The sequence below is a fragment of the Crinia signifera genome, chromosome 2 (assembly GCF_055691185.1).
Source record: "Crinia signifera chromosome 2, ASM5569118v1, whole genome shotgun sequence".
NCBI lineage: Eukaryota > Metazoa > Chordata > Amphibia > Anura > Myobatrachidae > Crinia > Crinia signifera.
Genome location: NC_139218.1, coordinates 227,609,474 through 227,637,145, shown reverse-complemented (window position 1 = coordinate 227,637,145; position 27,672 = coordinate 227,609,474). Strand labels below are relative to the sequence as shown.

Here is a 27,672-nt window from a genome sequence, read left to right as displayed (position 1 = left end):
TAGGAGGAGGAATCAGCAACAGTGTCAGCAGGGTGGGATAGATTTCCTGACTGGTCTCTTTATACGTTCTTCCACTGCCATGGTTTTGTTGCTCAGTGTCACCTCCTCAGGAAGGAAACTGCTGGTACCAAATAACCAGAACATCACAGAGGGATTGCCTGCTGGGCCTTGGGGCCCCATAGCAGTTGCATCCCCTGCACCCTCGATAGTTACACCACTATGTCAAGTATAGTAGGCTATAATTCACAATCCCATACCATTTTTAATATAGCCGTTAATAAATTTCCCTACCCCCACTTCAATCATTATTACAGCATACAAATGACTGCCCTTACCTGTGAATAACTGCAAAAAGATCCTCAGTAGTGCGGGGTTTATTAGGAGACACAAAGACATCATCAGTGTCAGCCTGGGAATCCTCACTCATTGGTGATAAAAGAGAGTCATCGCTTAATGAGGATTCTACATTAAATAGAGAAGAAATGTTTAACATATTAAATATACTTTAACAGCAATGCAAACAGTAGCTCTTTAATCCTCTCTAATGCTGAGGTGGGCATTTTCCAAAATAAAATCAAAGCCAACACCCAGTGCTTCCTGTTTAGAAGACATAAACTGAATGCATTACTGCTCTGTAACAGAATCCCAGAACCCACTCACTGGGCAGTATTCAATGAGAAAAGTTCTCCGTGTTTTGTGGAGAATTTGTGCTTTGTTCGCCTTGGACGGAGCATTTTGCTCTCCAAAAGCGAGCAACCCTATTCAATGTGAAATATTCTCTGTCTATTTAAGTGATTTTCTCCGTCTCTCTCCGTGTAGCAATTCTCCATCTTTTGATGGAGAGCTGGAATGTGAACTTTTGAACGTAAAGTTTTTTTTTTTAAATTTTGGTGTAAAAAAATCAGGTTTTTTTTCCTGTGAAGGGGCATGTTATTTTTATTCATGTGCTATTCATATATTTAATTTTAAAAAAAAATATTTTTTTACATTTTTTTTTTTTTTTTTTTTTACACAGTGCAGCCAGCAGGGGGCCGGAGCGCTCGAGCCGCTCATTAGATATTCATATATTCACTGCACCCGAACGTAACTATGCACGAACGGTGCAGTGAATACTGGGTCCCCCGCTGGCTATAGGGGGGTGCAGCCTGGGTCCTGGAGAGCCCCCCTCCCCTCCACAGTCCTCTGGAGCAGCCAGGGAGAATTTAATCTCTCTGGCTGCTTCCGGCTCCCTGAAAGCTCCCTGCTCCCTGCAGGGGTTAAGACTCGCCGCGAGTGGCGGCGAGTCTTAACCACATTGAATAGAGGGAGCAGGAGTGGCAGCGAGCCCTCCGGAACACGGAGAGTGCATGGAGAGCGAAATAAAACGCTCTCCATGCACGGAGAACTTTTTCATTGAATACTGCCCACTGAGCCAGAAGAAGTCAGACCCTCATAAAAGTAGCATTCAGCATTAAATGCTTGCCAGCTCTTACAGTATATCTACTAAAGTTCTAAACAGGGTATTCTCCCAGACTCCTGAAAGAGTAAGCTAGTTTTTTGCCACTGCCCAAAAAAGTGGTGATGACACAAGTCACCCACTGCTATAAAATGCCACAATTCAAACCTTTGAACAGTGGGTGGCATAGCTACCATGATATGAGTGTGGTGCTACCCTCCTCGGCACAAGGGAACTGGTTGCCACCTGGAGACTCTCCTGGAAGGGGCTTAATAAAATCATTTTGGTGTAATTCTTCTATAAAATAAAGCAGGACTGAAATATCTTGATTAAAAATGCTTCAAAAATCAAGACATTACTGTGAACCTTCATTCAGAATATCATCACTATGGTATAACACAATATTTGTGCCAGATTATGTGGTCTTCAGACCAACAATATTATATAGGGTAATACTGTATCTTCCTACTGCAGCTTGCAGTGTATTAGCAGAAATAAAAAATAGATCAAATTGAATAACTTTATAAAGTATTTTGAAAACCAAGGAAGCCTAATATATAAGAAAGTACAAACTGCTGTTTATAAAATATCAGGATCCACCATAGTGTTCTTTGACTATATAGACAAATGTCTGTGACATCCATTTCTTTTTAAAAACCTTTTCACTTACTTCATCCTTTTAAATAACATTTTCCGGAAACAGTTATAGGTATTTATTAGGACTCCATTGCTAAAGTGTTTCAAGATTTATTTAAAAATGTATATTAAAAGCGAAATAAACTTCTATATTTTAGGAGAATGGTTTTGAGATATGTGTGCATGTACAAGTGGTAGGGAATATAGATTGTAAGGTCTACTGGGGCAGGGACTGATGTGAATGGCCAAAATATTCTATCTCTGTCAAGTGCTGCGGAATATGTGTGCACTATATAATTAACTAGTAATAAATTAATAAATAAATTTTTTTCACCCAAAAAAAATAATTGTTAACTAAAGGTGTTCATAAATATTTAACATGAATAGAATAGCCTAAAAATGGTTCTGTGTGAAGTCATTGGAGGTTTAGAGAAGGGAAACACGTTGTCCAGAGCTTTCCAAGACATTAAAGGACATTAAAGGATCTGATCACAAAATATCTGTAATTTGACATGTTATTTTGACAATTGTGGGTAATTTAAAAATCTCTGTACACGCTGCGTAATATGATGGTGCTATAGAAATTATAATAAAATTAATAGTAATAAGCACCAGTTTTCAGTGCTACATTTCATAGTCATATACAGTCTGTACCTTAAAACATAGCTTTATATTATTTATTTCTATATCACAAAGAAATGGGAATGCTAATATATAAAGAATAGAATTTTCAGCATATTTGAACACATTTCTAATGGCCTTCTTCATAACCTTTAGTTTGCATTTTTCATAACTGACAAAATCCCAACTACAAAATCAGGCATCGTGAAACCATACTTTCGATCAATTTAGACTACACCCATATGCTGGCAAACTACACCTCTTTAGAATTTTGAGGCTACCTCAGGATTACTGGGATTACTGGCTGGTATATACTATACTCTTTTATTTGAAAGGTGCTATAAAACTCAACATAGTTGAATATACATAAAGCATTAAACAGAATTTCTCTTTTAGCATTTAATATGCATTCGAAAAAAATATATATATATATAAACCTTTCCAAGAAGCATCGTCCATGCTTTCCAATTCATCCTCTGTCCGGTTGTCCTCTGAGGCACTTTTGGTTAGAATTCCTGATACAATATGAGATTCCTGCTCAAGACATTCGTCACTGAGTGGATTTAAAGTAGAGATCTCTGATTCAAAGCTGAGAGTATTTCCAGGCACTTTGTCATTGTTGCTTAAGTCAGGTTCGTTGCTGGACAACGTAGACACCTCAGCAGAATTGTCTTGCACATCAAACCCAGTGCTATTTCTTTTAACAAGTTCTGATATGGTTAATGGTTCACAATGGACTTGTATCTCTTGTTTTGTTTTGGACTTCCCTTCCCCTGAAGAATGATTTCTTTGTTCACTTGCAAAATGACTAATATTGGCAGAATAATCTTTTACATATTTTGTAATGGTTTCTGGTTGTGCTGTGAATATAGTTTCTTCTATTATGTCTTCAGGCCGATAGTTTTGTTGTTTTTCTGGTTCAGTGTCTTTAATTCTGCAAATCAAAGGTGCTGTTACTTCTGGTTTATATAAACCATGTCCAGTGAATAGAGCACTCGCTTGAAAAAACATTTCTGGGCTTGTTTCAATTGGTGACACATCAATAAAAGGTAGCATGGCTTCTTCAGTAGAGTACTGACGCAATATTGATTTCTTGGGTGCTGGCAAATTTGTTTTCTCCGGTGGATATGTGTCCACAATAATTGTAGGATCCTGTGTACATAAAATGTTAGTGCTTTCCTTACTTCTGGACTCCCTGTGTTGCTTGTTGACTGATCTCAGATGTACAGATTTTAATACTGAAGGTGTTATGGCAAGAGCTGGAGATGAGTTTGAGTTGAGTTCTTCCTCTGACACATTTTGATTGGTATGACTGAAAGCGAGTACCTGTGGTCTATATGGGGTAGGTCTATGTAATACATGAAGAGCACTTAGGTCAAGATGGGTAGGAGGTATAGTTGGAAGGTCTAGGTCTTTGCTTAGGAAAATATTACCACACTTTGAAGGATGCTGTAAAGATGATTTTCTTTCTGGAACTTTTGGCTTTCTTTTGCTACCACCAGGTGACAAGGGACCAGTAAAGAAAGGAGTAGGGAAGGATGAAGTAGGTGTTTCTGATTGGCTAGAGTAGCCACTTGATGGTGAGGCTAACCCTGCCAACTTTTCTGGTGAGGCTAATTTGAATTCATTCTCAACTGAAGGAAGAGAAGGAGTGGTGGCTCGAGATTCAGGCTGTGAATTTTGTGATTCTGAACTCTCTGGTGACTTAATGCATTCTATAACGGTTGTACCTGTAGCAGTGCTTGAGTTTGACAAAGATCTATAAGGATCACTTGATTTCAAGTCATTGAGGAGCCATAGATCTGTATAGTGAGTCTGTTCATCACCTTCATATTTAAATGATGGAATATCAGGAGTAATATATGGAATACACTTTGAATCATTATATTCCATATTTCCCCAAGGAATGTCCTGTTGATTTGGTGGAGAAAAGTTTTCCTTTCTCGAAAGTGTATTTGAAATATCAAGTGGTAGTTTCATTTCCCTTGAGCTGTGAAGAACTTGCTGTGCCCCGGTTATCTTTGGTTCTTTATTTTCAAGAACATCTGTGGGGTCGTCAGAATCTCTCAATGATGAGCTGCGTTTTGGTGGTGTTGGCTTTGCCTTTGGTTTCTTAAATGACATGTTTTGTCTCCCTTCTGTTCTGTGATCTGCATAACAGTGCCAAACACAGTCTGTATTCATGGAAGAAACACCGGTATCTTGGTCATTCTCAGTCCCGGACTGTGCATAGTTACAAATATAACTCCTATTACCATTAAGACCACAGTCAAAATGCATGGAGGTATAATATCCTTCAGTGTCCACAGAGAAATGAGATCCCGTGTCTGCTTTCTCTGATGCAGGCTTCTCAAGAAAGCTATCATATGTGCCCATGCTAGTAAAACTAGGGCAACCTAAGCCATCTGCCTTTAAGTGCTGGGGGCTGAAGTCTTGACGACATGATGCATCATGGTGATGGTGAAGATAATTCCATTCACTATCACTTGTATTACTGTTACTAGGGTCATCAAGCAAATCTGCAACTGTAGATGTAAAGGAACTAGACCTGTGAGCTCTAATGCTGTGCAAATGGGCATCACTATACTGTTCAATGTTAAAGATATTAGAATCTTCACCGGCATGGTGAGCAGTGTTCAATGACAACTCTGAATCACAATGTGAAGACCCAGTCAATGGAGGAGAAGCAGCTGGAGGAATGGTTTCTGATGTCTGGGAAGGGCATGTGGAACTACTTCCACTCCAATTCCCACTTGATGACTGATGATCATCTTTCTGGTCTATGTGTGTGCTCAGCAAAACTCCTGCAGTAGAAATGGAGTGAATAGGGCTTCCAAATGTGTCTGAATTTGATGAAATGTCACAGCTGCCTGAATCTACCATTCTTGATAGCCTTGATCTACCCCTTTCACTTAATTGTGGACTGTGGTGGGAATATGATAGCCCTAGAGGCTGGAGTTCAGGGGATCCTTGGATAGTAAAATGTTCTTCCTTGTTCTTCATTGCCCTCTCTGAGCTTGGTATATAGCAGTCATCTTTATAGGTTGAGGACTGAGCACCACGTTCATGATCATTGCTTGCTCTTGCACCTTCTCTAGGAAGACTGCGAGAACGAATCCTGCTAGATACTGTTGTGGTGAACATCTGGTCTCCGCTTTCAGTTAGGGCTGCAATATTTCCTGCAGAATGAGAGAGTGATGCTGCCACACCTTGACCCCTCTGAGCTCTAATTCTTCTTCGTGAGGGAGCAGCAATAAGAATGTCTTCAGTTTGGCACTCAGTATCTCGGGTTCCAGATCTCCTATTTGCAGAATTTGCTAAATCAGGATTATGAACTATAACATTCCGTTCACGTGCTACCGGAGATTCATCTGAATCTATAAGAGAAAAAAAGTACAAATAAAAACACTTACTGTCAAAAGTTTTGTCCCATACAAATTATTTTCAATCATAAAATAAATTATTATTATTATTATTATTATTATTGTGTATTACTAGTGGCATACACTACAAAAAATTGTTCTATCTAGCTCAGCCAATTGTTAACAAAAAAAATGTACATTGTAAAACCAAACATTGTGTTCTCATTTCCCGTTACAGGTTAAAGGGCTATGACAAGGGTGTAAGTTAGTTACAACAATCTTTAATAACCTAGTGGAAAACCTTGACTGAATACCAGTAGTACTGACATTTTAATTGCTCAAGTCCACTAATAGCTTAGGCTTCATGGCTATCTGCACTTTACTATAGGTAACTTATATCCTTTTCAGACATAGCGAGAATCTGTTTTTTTTCCAGGGCTCAGTCAAGCTACCTGGGACTTGCTTATTAGGGCGGAGTGAAAAAGTTGAAATTGAGATATTCAAAATCGGCTAGTGTGGAAAAGTTGTGACTTGACCTGAACAAGAAAAGTGCAAAAGCATTTTGCTCGAAGTCAATATCTTCTGTTCCGGCAAGGCACCTAAAGTTTCGCTTTTTAGATGAAAATAACAAAATGTATGAAGAAGCTCTGATCTAGTTAATATTATTTCAGGACGTCTTATAGTTTCATTAATATACTTAAGCATAGTAAACAAAAGAGTACGAGAGTGTCCTAGTGCAAAGTTGATGACTTTCGCTGGAGAAAAAAATCCCTGATAACTGACCCGTTTTCATGGTCACAATTGTGAATATTGTGTGTTTTCAACTGCAAGTGTTATTTATTTATTTTTGGAAAGGATGCTCTGCAATTGAAGTGACCAAGAAAAAAAACTTGGGGCAAAAAATCATGGTTTGCCCTTAATGGAATAGTGCACCTCTGTGTCTTCTAATGTCCAACTCTTTACTGAATGCTACAGTAAGTTCAGTAAACATTGCATTACGCTCTGTTATTTAGGTACAGTAGTTTAAACACTTCTGTTTATTGTCTTCAATTGTGGCAGTTTATTTTAAACATGAATTGGTCTGAAAAACAGTTTTGCATTCTCTATGCTGGGAACATGATTGGGCTGCATTAGAGCATATAATTATGCAAAAGATTAGCCAATATATTAACAGTTAAATACATAAAGTGTAAACTGTAATAAACAAGTAAATCTCATGTTAAGAAAATAAAATCAAGAACATTGATTAAAAAATAAGAGATTTCAAAGATGTTGCACTTACAGTATTGTCTTCTTAAGGTACCCATACACGGCCATACAGGGCAGTCTGATGTGATGCGTGCTCCCGTGCACATCTCATTGCACAGCACATAAAGTCTGTGCTGCCTGTGCTTTTAATACTACTGTAGATTGCATCATATCTAGTAAAAAAAAACCATGGTGCTGTAGCACATTGTATGCTTTTTGTACTAGATGCAATGCAAGCTAGTACTAAAAGCACAGAGTTCATTTCACTGTGTATGGGTACCTTTATTGTTTTTTATGTTGGGTTTTGAGTTCAGTTTTAAACAAACCACTTGTGATTGATGTCCACTATTATTAGACTGTTAAATTGGGCGAGTAAGCACATAAAAAGGAAATAAAGTATTGCTGATCAATCCTGCCTAGTAATTAACACAGCGATTGGCATATACTGTATGTACTCCTGGACACCACTGATAAAATTAATAACTCTCAATAGCATATCCAGTAGACTTTTTATTATTATTTTCAATGCACACAATTTATCTGATTTTAGAATTCATGCTTAATAGTTGCGGTGTCACATTTTTGCATAGCATATGGGTGTGGTATGACTTGTCAACAGTGACCATGTTGACATTCAGCATGTCTTCATGGATATGTCAAACATCCCTGGTTAAATAGTGGTCTTACCATTTCACATTGGCAGCTCCAGCTTCTCAGTAGACCTGTAATACTCTTGCATTCTCCCCCAGTGCCAAATTCCCCACCTAGCTTTTCTGGCACATGCTCCCATTGGGGATGCAAGGGTGCACTATACTATTAAGGGCAAAAAAAGGGATTTACCCAGATTTTTTGCCCCAAGATTCTTGGTCACTTCAGTTACAGAGCATCCTCTCCAAAAAAAAAAAAAAAACACTTTAAGGTGAAAAAACACAATATTCCCAATTGTGACCATGAAAATGTGTCAGTTATCAGGGATTTTTTTTTCTCCCGCCAAAGTCAGTAACTTTGCACTAGGACAAGCTTGTACTCTTTTTTAATATGCTAAAGTATATTAATGTACCACTCTAAGACGTCCATAATTTTAACTAGATCGGAGCTTCTTCATACGTTTTGTTATTTTCATCTAAAAAGTGTCGGCACAGAAGATATTGACTTGGAGCAAAATGCTTTTGCACTTTTCTTATTTAGGTCAAGTCACAACTTTTCCACACTAGCCAATTTTGAATATCTCAATTTCAACTTTTTTACTCCACCCTATTGCTTATGTCTGAAAGGTACCAACCAGGAAACACCTTCTCAGGTTGGTGCCCGTTATTCACCACCTTCTCAGGTTGGTGCCCGTTATTCACCACCGTTTATCTCCGGACTTGTTTCCTGGTTAGACAGCACAGGTTAAGTGTGAATGGTGCAACCTGGGATTTGACTCCTGGGTCACACTTAGAAGCCTCTGATAGGCAGTGTGTGTTTGTGTGTGGGGTAGCTTCTTGAAGGGGGATGCAGTCTGTGCTGGAGGGAGCACAGGCCATGCTTTTGTGTGTAGAAGCAGCTGGCTGGATGTGGATTGTGTGACTGTATGAGTTTATATGAGTGACATGTATGTGTGTGTCTGAGTGTGTAATGTATGTGTATGACATGTATGCGTCTTTATGTATGAGTGTGACGTGTGTGTATGACATGTACTTGTGTGAGTATGGGAGCAGCCTGACAGCCCTGGAATATTAGGGTGGCTAGAGACCAGGAGTTAGGACTGGACTGCTGAACGGTGAATTAAGCATGCCCCAAAAGTAAAAAAAAAAAAAAAATGCTGCTGATAAAGTCAACTTCGTACAACTGTTGTAGTCACCTATTCCCGCATCAGTCACCCTGCATGAATATTTGTTATATCAAACCTATTTCTTGTTGAACTCTTCTGGGAATTCCCGATATAGTTTTTCTTCTCCTCAGTTTCCGCCTCCGCTGCAGAACAGATTGTGAATGAACTAAGGAGCAACGGATGCTTGCTTCTCTGTCAAAACCAACTCCTGCAAATAGAACAACCTCATTTATTCTTTATTGATGATTGGTTACGGGTTGCACAATACTTGGAGAAAATACAGTTAATTAAGTTATAAACTGTCAACAGTAGTGTACTGTATTTTCCACTTAAAGTGTCTGAATCAAAGGGGTAGAATTACTAAGAGGAGAGTTCTGTTGAAGATGGGATGTTGTCCATTGCAACTAATCAGATTCTACTGCTTATTTATTTAGTACCTTCTAGAAGATAATAGATAGGATCTGATTGGTTGCTATCGGCAACATCCCATTTTCAATAAAACGTCCATCTTAAATGTACCCCAAAATGAAATAAAGAAGCACTAAAAAGAGCAATATGCACTTTGTAAAAGCCATGTTGCTCCAGACGTGAGGGAAATTTATAATGTGCATGTAAGAGGTTTAATGTTGGGAAGGGCATGTCCTTGCTTAGGGCTAAATTGCAGTGTAAAAACAATATTTGAGTATAATGACCACTAATGCTACAATAATTATATACCTTTTCCATGTCCTGCAATGTTGTGTATTGTAAGTCACATTTTTCTTGTTTTGTACGTTCTGCTGCTATTCATGTACTTTGTAATATGCTGCTGACCCATTGTAGTGCAATATAAATAAAGGAGTATAATAATAATAATGATAATAATAATATTAAATCTGTTCACACCGCCGCCTTGCAACATGGTTTATTCAAGTGTAATTTAAAACCTGTATTTTGCTTAGCTAAAAATACGGATTCAATTTCCATGTAAACTGATTTCTTGTTACTTTTTGGACTAATTTGAATAACACATTGAATATATACACAATCAAAATTAGCTGTTTATGCTATTTATGGATGTGACAAACAAAACTAAACCAAAAAATCGTATGCCTTATACCAGCAGTTACATTATTAGGATTTCACTTGGTATAAGTATGCCAACTGAATGTTAGAATTATAAGTTGTCTGAAATTCTATTCTTCATTTGCAGTGTAAAGTATGTAACATGCACTGGCTTACTAAATGTGTTCTGGAAAGAGTTTACCTTACTATTATTTGGGGTCGATCCTATTAACCCGCAATGAAGGGTGCGAGTTGCTGTTCGGGTGCCGTTTTAACGCTAAAAACGTCTCCCGAATTAAGCCTAACTTGCACAGGGCACAATTCGCTGAAAATTGCTTGCACCTCCACCGGGCGCACCTACGTAAAGTGCGCCCAGTGTTGTGATGATTCGCAATTCGCAAATCATCTGCACCATTCGGGGTTAATAGGATCAACACCAATGAATGGCGCTCAGAACTCATCTAGAACGGGACATGGATTGTACATTATTAAAAGGACACTAAAATATATTGTATGTACAAGTTACATCCCTACCTTTCAGATGTCATTAGTAGATAACATTGCATTCCTACAGGACCAGACACATTTTAAATGTGTGGTTCTTGTATACAAAACTGTGATTTTCCATGTGACCATCAGATGATTTTCTAAACTCACTTCCTATTATGTTTCATTTCAAAGACTGCTTTTGTTTTATAGAAAGATCTAGAAATGTTGGTTGTAAACACCACAAGCCTCATATTACATAACATTTATTAATGGACAGTAAAGATGGTGCAATGGTAAGAACTAATACCTCACGTCACTGAGGTTGTGTTTCCAAGGCACCCCTGCAAGTGCTCTAAGGCAACCCAGGGTGCAGTTTGGGAACCACTAGCTTAGTGTGTAGTAGTAGTACGTTTATTTATAAGATGCCACAAAGACTCCGCAGCGCCGTACATAGCAAACAAAAAACAAATGACAAGGTGACGTACAGGGTGTGTTGATAAAATACTGCATAAATAGGGGTATATTTCAAACAGATGGAAATATTCTGGTCTTTTTTAATTTTAAAAATTGTACTTTATTGTTAATTCAATCTAAAAAAAGAGATGAACAACCTATCAGGATTTTTTAACATATAGAATCCGTGTGGTGATCTCCCTTTGTTGCTTGTGAAATTTCAAGAGAGGTTAAAATGAACATACATACATACAACACATAATGTGGTGTGCCATTGCACGGAAAGAAAAAAGTAGTGAATAAAGGGAATAAAAGTGTTCCCCTTATGCTGGTTTACAAAGAGACGTTGTGTCCTAGTTAGGTTCCTTTTCTGAGACGCTCAGATGTTTTAAGGTTCACCCTTTCAAGTAGGGTCAGTACCCCTAGGTTTACTAGCCCCCTCTCACAGGGTTTTGCAAATATTGGGAGTAACTTCAGTTGTGGATTTAGTGTCACCTAGAGTCGAAAGGAGTGTAATTTTACCAGACAGTTATGTTTATTACTGTATTCCTGGTCTCCTTTTCCTTTGTAGGTTCAGGTAGTTAACCACCATTTGGCTATGTATTACTTGATATGCTTTTAAGTTTAAGGGCCTTAATCATAAGAGTTAACATACTAAAAGGAGGTGGGTGGACGAATGAAAAACAATAGGATAAGTAGGAACGGATGGGAACAGAGGCAGGATAGGAGGATCAAAAGAGGTTAGGAGGAGGGATAGGCTAGTCGAAAAAAGTGGGTTTTGAGGGAGCGCTTAAAGGAGGTAAGGGAATCAGAAAGCCTGATGGGTTGCGGGAGGTTGTTCCAGTGCAGGGGGGCAGTGCAAGATAAGTCTTGGACAGGGGAGTGGGAGGAGGTGATTAGGTGAAAGGTCAGTTGGCAGTCAGCGATGGAGCGAAGAGGACGGGAGGGAGTGTGGATAGAGATCAGTGAAGAGAGGTAAGGAGCTGTGGAGGAGGAGAGAGCCTTGTAGGTGGTGGTGAGGAGTTTAAAGAGAACTCGGAAAGGAATCAGGAGCCAGTGAAGAGATAGACAGAGGGGGGAGGCGGAGGTAGATCGGTGGGAGAGGAAGATGAGCCTAGCAGCAGCGTTAAGAATGGATTGGAGAGGTGCAAGGCGGGTGAGAGGTAGCCCAGAGAGAAGGATGTTGCAGTAGTCAAGGCGGGAGATGACAAGAGAGTAAATGAGAATTTTGGTCGCGTCAGTGGAGAGGAATGGTCTGATGCGTGAGATGTTGCGTAGGTGAAAGCGGCAAGACTGTGAGAGAGCACGAATGTGGGAGGTGAAAGAGAGGGAGGAGTCAATGATGACACCAAGGCAGCGCGTTTGGTCGGTGGAGGTGATCTCGGTTTCACCAATGCTGATGGAGATAGTAGGAGAAGAGGGAATGTTCGGAGGACGGAAGATAAGTTCAGTTTTAGGCATGTTTAGTTTCAGGAAGCGTTGGGTCATCCAGGCTGAGATGGCCGTGAGGCATTCGGAGACCTTGGATAGGAGTGATGGGGTTAGGTCGGGGGAGAAGAGATAGATTAGGGTATCATCAGCATAAAGGTGGTAATGGAAACCATAGGAGCTGATGAGGGTGCCCAGAGAAGTGGTGTAGAGGGAGAAGAGAGGGCCAAGGACTGACCCTTGGGGAACACCGACTGGCTGCAGGGTAGTAGGAGAGGAGGAGCTCAGAGTGGAGACGGAGAAGGAGCGATGGGAGAGGTATGAGGTGAACCAGGAGAAGACCGTGCCAGTGATGCCAAAGGAGCAGAGGGTGTTGAGCAGGAGAGGGTGGTCAACAGTGTCAAAGGCAGCCGACAGATCAAGCTGGATGAGGATAGAGAAGAGGCCTTTGGATTTAGCCGATAGTAGATTGTTAGTAACTTTGGTCAGGTGTACATGTGGTAGAGAATATAGACTGTAAGCTTCACTGGAGCAGGGAATGATGTGAATGACTAAATACTCTCTACAAAGCACTGCCTAATATGTGTTTACTATATAAATAATTGAAAGCAAGGGCGTCACTAAGGGGGTTATTCTAGTTAATTCTATCTGACAAAATCCTTCTTAGATGGACAAAACCATGTGTACTGCGGGTGGGGCAGATGTAACTTGTGCAGAGAGAATTAGATTTGGGTGGGGTTTTTCTTCAAAGTGAGATCTATATTGCAGTGTAAAATAAAGCAGCCAGTATTTACCCTGCACAGAAACAAAATAACTCACCCAAATCTAATTCTATCTGCACATGTTACATCTGCCCCCCTGCAGTACACATGGTTTTGTCCATCTAAGAAGGATTTTGTCAGAAAGAATGAACTAGAATAAACCCCTAAGTGACAAGAAGAGGAAGAACAAACAAGGGATTTTGGGGCACACTTTACAAATGATTTTGCTCATTTGTAAAGTGTGCCCAAAAACCCTTGTTTGTTCTTCCTCTTCTTGTCACTTAGGCCCTTATTCTAGCTGAATCGGTCGGATGCGTATTTTCGGACAGGAACCGAGTGTTTTTAGCCCCGCCCTCCGTACGGATCGCTCACACCGTCCGTATGCGGTAAGATGCTGACCAAACGGACCGCAAGTGGATTTTTCATGTGAACACCTCCTCCATCTGTGGGAACCTCCCCATCATTCGATGGTCGCCGACCATTGAATGCTGGACCGAATGGTCAGGCAGCACGAGTGCTCCAGCCCACTCGGGCATTTCTCCGTGCAAACGCAGGGATATGGGCAGGCAGCTGGCATTCGGCTATGTCATGTGTCCGCCCCCCACACGTGCGTCACGGTCGGATTACCATACGTATGCCCAGAATTTTCATGGGAACGCCCATGAAACGCAGGGCGTACGCATATGGTAATGAGCCCAAACAGCCCTTCACGCCCCTCTCCTCCACCCCCTGTTCGGATTGTTCCAATTGATCATTTTCTGTACAGAATTCACACCGTATTCGGACATGTGTGGCGTTCGCACATGAGCAAATATGCCTCTGCACATGCGCAAACACCAACCATCGGCCATCCGTCCGCATTCAGAGCCATCCGACTCGATCAGAATAAGGGCCTTAGTGACGCCCTTGCTTTCAGTTGTTATGCTGAACAATTTTGGGAGCACCACCTACCAGACACCACTAATCAATTGAGTACCAGTGGTAATTACGTTGGTATAATCAATTTCAGTATGTAATCATCAATAATTTATTACTTTACCAGTGCCACTCCCAACCCATATTGTGTATATATAAATAGCTGGTAATAAATAACAAAATAAACCGGAAGGTGAAAGTCAAGATGCAGGGCGAAATATACTAATGCTCTTTGAAAGCTACCACTAATTACCTATGAATTTCATCCCCAAACTGCATGTACAGTAGTAAGGAGGGTACATACTGCACAGCTGCTCGAGGCATCCTTAGGATGCTTCAAGCAGTGCTCTACTTGGGATACGGTCACTACAGTAGGTCTACAACAAATAGGTCATCAAGCATTAGGTCAACACCACTAGGTCGACATGTATGAAGGTCGACATGACTGAAGGTCCACATGGGGTTAGGTTGACAGGGTCATTAGGTCAACATGGGGAAGTTTGATAATCAAAAGGTCGTCATGAGGTTTTTTACTTTTTTTGGAGCCGACATGTACCGACAGGCGGTATTTCATGCTCTACCATCTACTGAGGCTTGGTGGAAGAATAAAAAAATGTGCTGAGCGTAGCAAGGCACCGTGCCTGAAGGATGGCGAGCACAGCGAGGGGATGTGGTGCAATTTTTTAGTGTCCATGTTGATTGTCGACATTCGGGACAAAAAAAACAACATGTCGACATTTTGACTGTCGACCTAGCCCATGTCGACCTAATGACCCTGTTGACCTAATCCCATGTGGACCTTCAGTCATGTCGACCTAGTGGTGTCGACCAAATGCTTGCCAACCTAGTTGCAGTCTATTCAATGATCCATACCCCTCTACTTACCAACGCTGGTGGCAGTGTCAGCAGCCTTGCCCCCCTAGGCGTGATGTAATGGGGAAATGTGTTCTTAGTACCAGGGCCCAGGCTTGTTGGGGGGGGGTTTGCTACCACCTCCTCCTCCCCTCCCTTTCTTATCAGCAGCAGCAGTCTGTCTCCACAGCCCGGCAATGGTAGGTCCAAGGAGCCAACTGAGCCTGCCCTCCCATCAGCAATTGGTTTATTAATCTGTTTTTACACATTTTTTGTAAGGGGCGTTACCATACCTTAATAATAAGGTGATCAAAGCTCTCTTATTATAACGCATCCTGAGTACTGTTAGTCATGTTATAATACTGTATGTGCATTGCAACCAAAAACATAACTTTAACCTCAGGTTCTGTAGGTAAAGTGTGTATTAACATTGGCATGGTTTCTTGTTTAACTATCCTATCAATCCAATTAGGTGTGACAGATGTCATGTGCTATTGCCACTGTGTTTTATTACTGCCAATGGAACCTGAACTCACACCCTCACAGTATAAAATCAGCCCAAATTCACACAAATTGCTCAGAGCCCCATGGGCTCGTAAAGTATTTATAATTGGATATGTACAGCAGAAAGCAAGGATTATACTCACGATAATACCTTTTCTTCGGAATACTTCATGGCAGCCATTACATTGGGTTCATCCCTCTCTCCTCTCCAATTAGACAGGTAGTTTTTCCCTTAGGATCCAGCCCCTCCTCTATATAATCTGGCACCTCCCCATAGACCATAGTCTTTGACTGTCTCCGACCCGATCCTAGGGAAAAACACAAATAGGGAGGGCCAACAAATTTTTGGGCTGCCATGAAGTATTCCGAAGAAAAGGTATTATCGTGAGTATAATCCTTGCTTTCTCCTTCATACTTCATGGCAGCCATTACATTGGGATGTACCAAAGCAGTAGGGTGGGTTATACTATACCTCAAGCCAAGACTTGCTTAAGAACTTCACTTCCAAAACTAGGGCTCGCGACATCCAATGCATAATGCTTAGAGAAGGTATGCAAGGAAGACCAGGTGGCTGCTTGACAGATTTCCTTAGCCGAAACTTTGGCCTCTCTCGCCCAAGACACCGCCATTGCCCTTGTTGAGTGAGCCTTAATACCCTCCGGGACTTCACGCCCAACTTTCCTGTAAGTGAAGGCAATCAATTCTTTTAGCCACCTTGACATTGATTGTTTCGATGGAGCCAGCCCTTTCTTTGCTCCTTGAGGAATCACGAATAATGCTTCTGACTTCCTGAACCCCATTGTCCTGTGTAGATATATCTTGATAGCTCTCAAGACATCTAGTGTATGCAACTTTTCCTCTTTCTTCGTCAGAGGATTCTGGAAAAAACAAGGCAAAACAATCTCTTGACTTAAATTAAATGAGGAAACCACCTTGGGTAGAAAAGACGGTCTAGTCCTCAATACTACCCGATCCGGGAAAATCTTCAAGTACTGTTCTTTAATGCACAGAGCATGAATTTCTCCCACTCTTTTCGCTGAAGTTATTGCAACTAAAAATAACATCTTCCATGTTAGAAACTTTAACTTCGCTCTGTCCAACGGCTCAAACGGAGCCTCCATTAGTCCATTCAAGACCAGATTAAGATCCCACTGGGGGATTATTGACCTAACTCTAGGCCGGATTTTCTTGATCGCCTGGCAAAATCTTTTAATTAAACTATGCTCCGCTAGCCTCCTGTCTAGCAGCACACTTAATGCCGATATCTGGACCTTGAGTGTCGAAGCCGAAAGTCCTTTGTTAAGCCCATCACAAAGGAACTGTAACACTTGGGGAATGTTTGCTTTAGGAAAACTGAACTTGTCCTTGGACCATGCTGCGAACACCCGCCATATCCTATAATAGATTTCTGACGATATCTTCTTCCTTGCTTGGAGAAGTACCTCAATAACTTCTGGGGATAAATTTTTGTCTCTCAGCTGCCGCCTTTCAATTTCCAGGCCGCTAAATTCAATTTGTGAGGCTCCTGACAATTGACTGGGCCCTGCTTGAGCAAATCTTGAGTCGCTGGCAGAAACACTGGACCTGCAATCGCCATGCTTTCTAACATGGGGAACCAAGCCCTCCTGGGCCAGTAGGGTAGGATGGCTATGACTTGGACCCCTTCTGTTCTGACCTTCCACAATGTCCTGTGAATGAGGGAAATTGGAGGAAACACATACCCCAGGTGAAACTCCCAATTCTGAGATAGGGCGTCCACTCCGCTTGACCCCCAAGTTGGGTATCGTGAGTAGAATTGTGGCAGTTTCTTGTTGGCCGCTGACGCCATGAGGTCCACCTCCGGTTGACCGAACTGCTCCACTATTGTCTGAAAAACTGAGTCCTTCAGTTCCCATTCGCCCGGAACCACGGTTGTACGGCTCAAATAGTCTGCGAGTTGATTGTCCTCCCCCACCAGATGGAGTGCTGATATGGACAACAGATTTTCCTCGGCCCAACACATGATGTTTCGAACCTCTTCTAAGAGCACGTGACTCCGTGTACCTCCTTGTCTGTTGACATAGGAGACGGTAGTGGCGTTGTCCGAAAAAATGAGCAGATGCGCGCCTCTGATATCTTCGCTGAAGAATTCTATCGCCTTCCACACGGCTCTTAGTTCTCTGTGATTGGAGGAAAACTCTGACTCGCGAAGGGACCACAGACCTTGGCATGTCTTGCCCAGACCATGAGCCCCACAGCCCATGGCGCTGGCGTCTGTGGTGATCACCCTGTAACGGGGGCTTGCTAGTGAAGACTTTCTTGGTACTAGCTGATCGGCCTCCCACCATAATAGGGATTCTTTGACTGCCTCTGAGATTTCTATCTTCCTTTCCAGCGGCACCAGTCTTTTCGAGTAACCTAGGAGGGACCACTGGAGAGGCCTCATCCTCCATCTGGCCCATGGGATTATGTCCACCGTAGACGCCATCATCCCTAAAAGGCTCATTGCTACTCTGAGTGTTATGCGATCCTCCTCGTAAATCGTTGAGATTAGTTGTTGAATTCTTTCGCATCTCTTTGTGGATAAGGACATTTGGAACCCTACGGTATCCACCAGCACCCCCAGAAACTGCAGACTCTGTGTTGGTTCCAGACAGCTTTTCTCCCAATTCAATAGCCATCCGTGTTTTTGAAGAAACTGAATGGTGTAGTCTCTTGCCGTGATCACCTCTTCTTCTGACGGTGCCACAATCAGTAGATCGTCTAGATATGCCCATATCATGACTTTCTTTTTTCTCAGTTCCTCTATCAACACCACTAGAACTTTGGTAAAGACTCTTGGTGAAGAGGTGAGGCCGAAGGGCAGACAGGTGAACTGGTAATGATCGTGACCTATGCAGAATCTCAGATACTTTCTGTCGTCTGGGGAAATGGGAATATGGAAGTAGGCGTCTTTTAGGTCGATGGAGACCATATAATCGTTTCTTCTCAATCCCATTAGGATAGACTTTGTGGTCTCCATGTGGAACTTCCTCTTCTTTATGCGCAAGTTTCATTTTCTTAAATCTAATATAGTTCTGTAACCTCCAGAACTTTTGCTGACTATGAAAAGACGAGAATAAAAACCGGCCCTTTTCTCTTCCTCCGGAACTTTCACCACTGCTCCTGATGCGATGAGTCCCTTTAAACTTAAATTTAGAGCTTCCCTTTCTATCTTCGAAACTGGGATCTCTGAAACACAAAATTTTGCCATTCTTGGCCTTGACATGAATTCCAGCTGATAGCCAGTCCTGACTACCTCTAGAACCCATCTGTCCCGGACGGTTTGTTCCCAGATGCGAGTGAAACCCAACAGCCTTCCGGCTACCTGGGCCTGCTCCACCATGGGACCACCGTCACTGCTTCTGTGTGGCTCCAGAACTTTCACCCCTTTTCTTGACGTACTGCCGAAAAAAGGCTCTAGACGTCCCCTGAGCGTATCTGTCCCGGACAGACCTGCCTGGCCTGTAGGACTTGGCCTGTCTATACGCTTGTCTGGAAGAATATGAGGAAAACCTCCCTCTTCTATCCTGTGGTAATCTGACTGATTTACCACCTGACATTCTTTGAATCATCTGATCCAGACGACTGCCGAATAGGAAAGCACCCTCATAAGGCAAAGTCGCTAGTTTGTTCTTTGAATGGGAATCTGCCGCCCATGACTTAAGCCATAAGGCCCTCCGGGCCACCAACCCAGACGTCAGGGATTTTGCTGCAAAATCAAGACCATCCAGAGAGGCCTCACACATATAGTCCACCGCTAGCTGAATCTGGGTAAGACTCTTGCAGATTTGATCACGGGAAACCTTCTCCTGTATGTCTTCCTGCAAGGCGGAACACCAAATCCTGAGTGCCCGAGAGAGGGAGGCCATGGCCACTCCCGATTTTAGCGAGACTGAGGCGGAGATATGCAATCTCTTTAGAGCACTCTCCATTTTTTTATCCATCGCGTCCTTCAGTGACGCCCCATCCTCAAGGGGAATGGTAGTACGAGTCGTCACTTCTGACACTGCTGCGTCGACTTTAGGTATATTACACCATTTAATGAATTCTTCATCCTCAATAGGAAACATTTTTTGAATTCTCTTAGTCGACCCCACTCTCTTGTCGACACCTTGCCACTCCTTAGCTAGGATATCCTTCACAACTTTATGTACTGGAAAAGATCTCCCTTTTTTGGAACGATCCTCAAACAGTGCATCAAACTCAGACTTTGCAGGCTGTTTATAGTTAAGTGTCCTATAAAGATTTTTTAGCACTGCTTCTACCAATTCCACATTAAACAGACGCTCGTCCTCCAATACTTCGCCTGACTCAGCTGATGAGCCACCAGACTCCCCCTTGTCCACATCATCATGCACAGACGCATCCTCGTCATCTTTATCAAGGCTAGTCTGGGACCTGGACCTTTTATTCCCTGCATATTCCTCTTTGGAAATAAAAATTTTCTTCATCCAGTCTCTCATCTCAGCTAATTGGGCCGATATATTCATTCCAACATCCTTTTTTGTTAGACATTCTAAACACAGTACTGTCTCTCCGACAAAAGCTCTATCACATCCTGGACAGACTTTAGTATTCTTAGTTTTAGCCACTTTTTTTCTGGGCACTGAAGGCACACTATAAGACAAGAGAAAGATACTAACTATCTGACTGACAAAAAAAATGGCATGAATAGCGTGTCCTCTGTAAGAGGACTTACCTGGGCGGCGGTGTAACACCTTTCTGAGAGGCATCCTCCATGGCAACACTCCTGGCTTAATCACTCCACAATGCTTCTGCAGTAATACAGCCTCGCGCCTGTAACACCGACCAGGCGCCTTTTAAATACATGCTGCCCCCGCAGCCAGCGTCCCCCTCTCTCCCGCCGGCGCCAGCCTGGTGCGCACTTCCGCGTAGCTGGAACGCACGCGGCCGTGACCCGCACGCCGCGTGCATCCGCCGGAAGTGACGCGCGCCCCCCTGACGCCACCTGAGTCCGGATTGCCGGGGGAGCTCAGCGTTACTCAGAGAAGCAAGCCGGAGCCTGAATCCGGCCACCGGGAGACCACGCAGGAGACGCCGGATAGGTGATACTCACATATGCTAAGCGGGGAGAAATGCTGTGGGTTTCCGTAATATCCCTGCCACCGGCCCCCGGACACACTTTAGGCTTAAGGCACCGCCAGCCTGACCGCCCAGGTCTCCGATAGCATAACCAGCCTACCGGGTATAATAAAAAAATAAATAAGATAACACTAACTGACTACCTGTCACAGACAGAAGGAGACAGGAAAAAGACTATGGTCTATGGGGAGGTGCCAGATTATATAGAGGAGGGGCTGGATCCTAAGGGAAAAACTACCTGTCTAATTGGAGAGGAGAGAGGGATGAACCCAATGTAATGGCTGCCATGAAGTATGAAGGAGAAAATGAATTTATTATTCACAGCCAAATAATTGTATTAGCTTGCCATAATAGCCCTTTCATTTGTGACTCCTATGATTTACACAGGTTTTGTGGCTGATTACAATCAGGTGAAAAGCAGGCTTGACTTTGGCCAGCCACAGAACCTGTGTAATTCATACCTTATGACAAGTGTCTAATGAATACTGTGTAACATATTTATTTATGTATAATATATATAAAATATATGTACTATACCAGTGACATTGATGGGGATAATGCAAGATGTAATCACTTGGGAGTCCTGTTTCATCCTCTCTTCAGGTGTGGGGAGCGGTAGCACTTTGTTCCAGTTGGTCTGCTTATCCAACGTAGATGGTACATTAGGGATTGGGTTTTTTGGCCTTTGTCCTAAAACCATATCATCGTCCTCCTCGGGTGGATGGGCCTGTAAAAGTTTAACACTTAGTACTAGCTACAATAGGTTTACCCAGGATCGAACTGGTGCACAGGGGTACAGGAGATACCTCGGTGGGCCCATTGCCTGAGGGCCCACACACTTCCCTAGGGATCAGGTTCTCGAATGTGCACTTGAATTATACATTATTCAATTGTTATATTATACTGCACAGGACTCTGTTATATTTTCTATGTTTTACCAAAACAATTGTCTCATACTGGGGCTCATGTATGAAGCGGTGATAAGGGAGGAGAAGTGAGCCAGAGGAGATGTGGCCCATGTCAACCAATCAGCTACTCTGTATAATTATAGATGTTACTTTAGTGCTGATTGGTTGCAATGGGCCACTCTTCCTCTGGCTTTCTTCTCCCTTTTTATATTATCATGCATGTATTAGCAGTATCTACTGTATACATTTATAACCAAGCCCAGACCCATGCATTCTCTAATGGTTAGCCAAGCCTCTGCGGTTGCTAGCCACACCCCCTATAGAGGATGCCCCCCCAAGCATGTGCACTTACCACTGGAGGAATGCAGTGCCCCAGTGCAACACTGGGTTTGCTCCATGTTGAAAATTAGGAGAAATATATATATATATATATATATATATATATATATATATATATATATACACACACACACACACACACACACATTACTTATATATATTATATATATGTAAATGTTGCATAAACATAAGTTAATTTGCTAGTAGTATAAATAATGAGTTCAATTGTATGACACTTTGAAAGGATAAAATAATAAACAAAAGCACAGGAAAGAACATACAGAATGGAAACAGAGTATAAAAGTAAAGTAGGAGTGGACCTTCTTGGACGTTTTTGGGAAGTGTTTGATCAGCAATACGGATGAATTATTATACTAAACTGTAAAGTCGTATATTTAAATTAGTATCTTTAATCGTTTTTTTTTTTTAAATTATAATGCTGTGTTTGCTTTACCTGAACATTTGCTAACTGGATATTGATATTATGAAACAAGCCCCATCTGAGTACACATCAATGCCAAATCAGATGGGAACTATACAAAATAATGCTTTCCTATTGTAACTATACTATCTGTAGTGAATCTTTATGTAGCACACACAAATGGTACATTCTGTTGTGTACTATTAATCCTGTCTACCCACTCTATAATGTCACTAGTTTACATGCTTCAAAGTTCAAACACACTGACATAGTAAGTGTATGGTAGCACTTACCTCTCCAATGTTCCCTGACTACACAAAGATATCCCATGAATATTATCCAACTTAACTGGAAAGCCTATATCTTTTCAGTTTCTGTCTCCATCTGCAGCTTTTGTGTTCATCCCAAGCAGACATGAATAGCTCATACAAACTTCCAGCTCAAAAGACTTTGTTTCCTAGGTAACTTAGGAAAAAACTTTGCTGTATGCGTAAGGGGAAAGGGCTGGATTTTGCTATGGATTCTTTCCCTGAATTCCAATAAACCGCTAGACAATGACTGTATAGTGATCTGACTGCTACAGTAGCATTAAAAAGCAGACCTAGGCAAGTGTTATCCAGGTTCGTGTCGATAAACCGTGTAGTCCTTTGGTATTTAAAGAAACTGCATTAACTAGAGGTGCTGTTATCACTGTAAATTCTATTGTTAATGAGAGTAAACTATGTAAGCTTGCATTAGTTGTCGTCTGGTTATTTTGCAGTCAGCACCCTCTAGTGGACATGTCTGGAAGCTTTGCAACCAGTGTCCTGTGGAAGCCTAATGAAAATATTTAAATATTTAGCGATTCCCATGGCTGCTGATGTAGATAACGATAGTGGTGGTGCAGACGGAGAACGATATGTACCATACACACTGGTTGATATCATTCATGTAACGTCATTCAGTAACGTCACCCGCTTCCCCCCCCCTTTGTACATGCTGTCGCTGACGATATTGTCAGATTGAGCTGCATGTAAAGCGTAACGGAATATGCTGCACTATATAAGAAACAAAATAAATATCCATATCGTTGACACTATATCGCACAGTGTGTACCCAGCTTAAGAATTAGTATACATAATCATAATGTTTGATAAGCACAAGGCCAATACAAACATCAATGTATAGTGGATATGATTATAACAAACACTCTCATGTATTGGTAGAGACTAGTACTGTAGTTTGTCACAAATACCATAATGTGGTACTGATGTAAATATTCAGCTATGAATAAATAGTATTTAACTCAGCAAAATGGATACATTTCGTTATAGCTCTGTGATATTAAATAGTCTGTTATTATCACATACATGTAGTCAGTTGAGAAAGGATTAGTAGGAAATAAAGGCAGTTAAAGACTGAGGTGTAGCAGTAATATTAGGAGGGATAGAGTGAAGCCAGTAGTACTAGGACAGAAGTACACTTGCTCGCATTTCCAATACCTTTCTACTCCATGGGGTCAAATGGCAACATTCAGTGGGGGAGGGTGGACGGGTTCTGTTAAACTAAGAACATAAAATGTGGGAAAAGACATTAAAAGCATGCACATGGTAAAAATAAATGATAAACTGTATGGTAAAAAAATGTAACAGCAATTTTATATCAATAACTAAAATTTTGCTCTAATATTGGTTATATACTGTATAAATGTAAAACAAAACAATCAAATAGCAAAAAATGATGATGATCAATATTTAATACTTTTATGATTATTTAAATTTGAAGCTGAAATAATGCAGTATTTCATTCCGTTGTTTTTGTTCTAGTTTCTACACAAATCTTTCTTTGCATTATTCCTCCACAGTAACACTGGACTATGGAATGCTAACTACATTGTGGACATATAAATATTCATTCGAGGTCAGTGTGACTATCCTAATATTGGCAAATGACACAATATAAATATAGTATAATACCAACAATAAAGTTCAAGAAATACAAGGAAGATATATGATTAATGCTGCTGTGTTCTTGACTATGGAACCTAGCCAACATTATTATATTGATTATAAATCTATTTATTAATGATTGATTGGACCAACACAAGAAGAGCATTTGAGTTTGTAGACTACAACAAATATATCATAAAAATATAAAAATATTTATGGCATGTGATTATGATACATGGATATGTTTTAAATGATCACATTATATATTAATCTGTAAAATACTTTGCCATTCCAGAGTTGCAATCTGGCTGTACTTCCATTTGCTAGTAAAGCTGTTATATCTGCCAGCATAAAGGGACTGTCAGGTACTCCCAAATTGCTAAAAATGGACTGGGCAGTAGAGGCGTAGCTAGGAGGGATGCAGGGAAAGTGACTGCCCCAGAAGAGGGGTGCCAGTCCATGCAGGGCCACCCGGGAGGCTGTCTGATAGTCTTTTTTGCTGGGTGCTAGTCTAAGAATAGATGTATCAAGAAGGGGCAGGTGGGTGGCTTGACCAAGATGGGCTGCCCAGATGCAGCACATATTCTCCTCCCTTACAGCTCTTACTTCCTGGTAGTTACTCTTTCTCAGGTGATGTCTACACTGTGAGTATGTTACCCACAATGGAAAAAAGTCCTTTAAAAGGCCAGTGACAATGACAGACACAGTTTAAACAGCAGTTAGATAATATAGATAATATGATTATTATAACTAAAATTAGGTTGGTGAAATGTTGATGTTGATATTTGAATTTTGATTCACTTGAACCTGGAACACTCATCTTATCAACTGTTGCTGTTGCAGCCTCTCTCTACTCAGCACACAGCCCACGTTGTTCCACTGGAAGTACCCAGTGATTAAGGATACACACTGACTTCACTGGCCTGAGAGAAATATTGCTGGATCCTGATGCTCATTGGAGGAAAGGTCTTCTCATTTCACAATTATTGATCAGAAACAAGAGAACATATTACCGGTACAACGGGTCTTTCCTTTACTTCTCGCCTCTTCAGACTATGAGCTGTTGGGTATGAGGGGAGTGGAGGTGCAGCATAACCAGAGCTAAGTAGCCTCCTCTCTCTATTTTCCGCTCGTAAACGTTGCTCTATTTATGATAAAGAAAAATCACAAGTAAATAAGTATGATAAAAACAGTATACAACAAAACGCTGAAAACATTTCTATTATCCAGTATAAATCCTCCTAAAAGTAATGCTTGTACTGTCATACTGTCATACTGTAGCACATATAACGTATATTTGTATATATTCACAGATATGTTGCAACCCCCATGGAATGTCTATGCCTACTCAAATACCCAACGTTCTGATAACCCATCCTTATACTGGCAAATAATTAAAGCTGTCCTTAGTGGCAACATACGTCAGGTAACTGCTTGTCCTACTTCACTCAACTCAGGCTGAATTGACGCAGAACATTTTTATGGCTCCCTATCTCTTTTTCCTGGGAATGATTACAGGAATGTAGAACTAGATATGATGCATGCTTGAAGACCAAAAAATAAATCACAACAGATGACTTAAGATCTTTACAGCAGTGATGTATATATCTCCATACCTTATATTCGTGTCTCTATTCTCCATATTATATCAACCTTAAAAATAAAGCTTTTCTTCTAGAACAGGTTAACCTTATTCCAGCTGAGGAAGCCGCCGATTGTAAAGAGGTGGAGAAACGCATTTTGGAGCCCACTTATAGCCCCGCAGTTACCAGGTACCCGGACATTTGGATTACAATATGATCTCTGTTTGGACTTGGGAAACCATTGGAAAACCATTGGACACCCATACCTGGAGCCTGTCTCCTATTGAGCAAAACAGCATTACCTGCTAAGGAGTACAGAGCTCAGATAAAGGAAACAGCAGTCTTAAGGACTTCCACTACAAGAGTTTGAAAAGCTTCCATGTGGGACTGGTAAATATTGCTCATTGCAAGCTGTAATACTGTCTCATTACAACAAAATTACAGCCATATAAGCCTCAGTGCCAGCCTATTTTTATATGTTATATGTTGTATGTCTTGTGTGTCTTTTTTTAGTGTAATTATTAATGTAAATGCGCATGTTTTATTGTGATTAATTTTTATTAAAAGAAAAGTTATATCTTTAAAAATGGACTGCTATTGATATATTGAGTGGAGCAGCGCCCCTTGGTGGTGATATTTATTATCCCCACAAACCACATCTTAACCTTGCCTCACCTGATGGCAAACCTCTGTGCTTTAAGGGGCTTAAATTAAGTGGATTCTTGGCAGCCTCTGATTATGTAGCTGCAATATTGTCTGTTTATTGCGTCCGGGTGCTGCCATCCATTGCACTTACAATTAGGGACCTACACAGGTTTACCAGGAGGGCATCGGAACAGGTTATCCAATTGTTAGGAGTGCTTCCCAGTGGACAATACTGTATATACTGTAGATATACTTATCTTTCTAAAATTTAAGTCAACCAAACTTCCACAAGATGGCAGTATAGCTGCGTCATTTGACGTTTCTTAACTACACTGCATATTTCTGCCACACAATGTTGAAATCCTCCGCTGTATTTACAGTACATTCACACTTACTATTGGAAATTATTATTTTTTCCTTCACACAGTTTCTCCTAGCCGTATTCAGCTCTAGGTTTTTGCTCAAGGAATGTGACTTCTCAAATATACATTTAATGAAATATGACTTGCTAGACAACCTGGGCACCAATCTTGAGCCTGGCTGGTTTCCAGGAGCTTACTGCCAACAGCAGCAGGTGGTAGAAGTTGCCAAACAGGTCCCATCCTCAGCATACCATATAGAAGGCCTGCCCGCTGCAGTTACACAGTTGCTTAAGATTGTGAGAAGCACCAGCTACCTCTCTGTGCTGTAGTGTTAATTATTGATCCATCCTTCCCCCTCCCCCTCCAGTCATATTATATACAGTATACTGTATACAGTACATGGACATATATCTGTACGGGGGCCCTCTCCTTCTTTGCAGGAAACTGAGAGCGTATGTAACATGATACTGCAGATTATCTGTATGTCCTCACTGCTGCTATAGAAACCGAGCAATTGATAGAAGCACAGGTGTGGAAAGGGGTTGAGGTTTAGATGTAATTTTTAGTTGTGCTTTACAATAATTTATCACATAGCTTTTGTATGATGAAACAGTACAATTGGCACATTGATAATGAAGAATTGTGGATATTATGTCAATATTGGTCACCTAAATAATGTACCTATTGACATTACTCATACCTCCCAACATGACCCTCTCCAGGAGGGACACAATGCTCTGTTCCTGTACTTCCCTCTGAATGTATGACTGCCGTCACCTGTGTTGAACTGGTTAATTTATA

The 27,672-nt window shown here is 41.3% G+C and overlaps 1 protein-coding gene and 1 long non-coding RNA gene across 5 annotated transcripts in view; one reads left to right on the top strand and one right to left on the bottom strand.

Annotated features, from left to right (window-relative positions):
* Positions 1–26,394, top strand: part of LOC146060584 (uncharacterized) — a 61,216-nt gene extending 34,822 nt beyond the window's left edge. The window contains exons 3-4 of one of the 2 annotated variants that reach the window (XR_014470448.1): positions 25,125–25,296; positions 25,595–26,394. This is a non-coding gene — a long non-coding RNA (uncharacterized LOC146060584). Of the gene's footprint in view, positions 1–25,124 lie in introns of both variants that reach the window. The other variant, XR_014470447.1, reaches the window with a different exon arrangement.
* The window catches only part of NHS (NHS actin remodeling regulator), a 193,746-nt gene that overhangs the window by 4,161 nt on the left and 161,913 nt on the right, over positions 1–27,672 (bottom strand). The window contains exons 3-8 of one of the 3 annotated variants that reach the window (XM_083173950.1): positions 25,295–25,425; positions 23,835–23,897; positions 21,223–21,412; positions 9,192–9,323; positions 3,130–6,069; positions 336–462 (exon numbers count right to left, since the gene is read on the bottom strand). In XM_083173950.1, coding sequence (XP_083030076.1) covers positions 336–462; positions 3,130–6,069; positions 9,192–9,323; positions 21,223–21,412; positions 23,835–23,897; positions 25,295–25,425 — 3,583 coding nt within the window. Of the gene's footprint in view, positions 1–335; positions 463–3,129; positions 6,070–9,191; positions 9,324–21,222; positions 21,413–22,646; positions 23,798–23,834; positions 23,898–25,294; positions 25,426–27,672 lie in introns of those variants that run through there. The other 2 variants (XM_083173951.1, XM_083173952.1) reach the window with 2 other exon arrangements.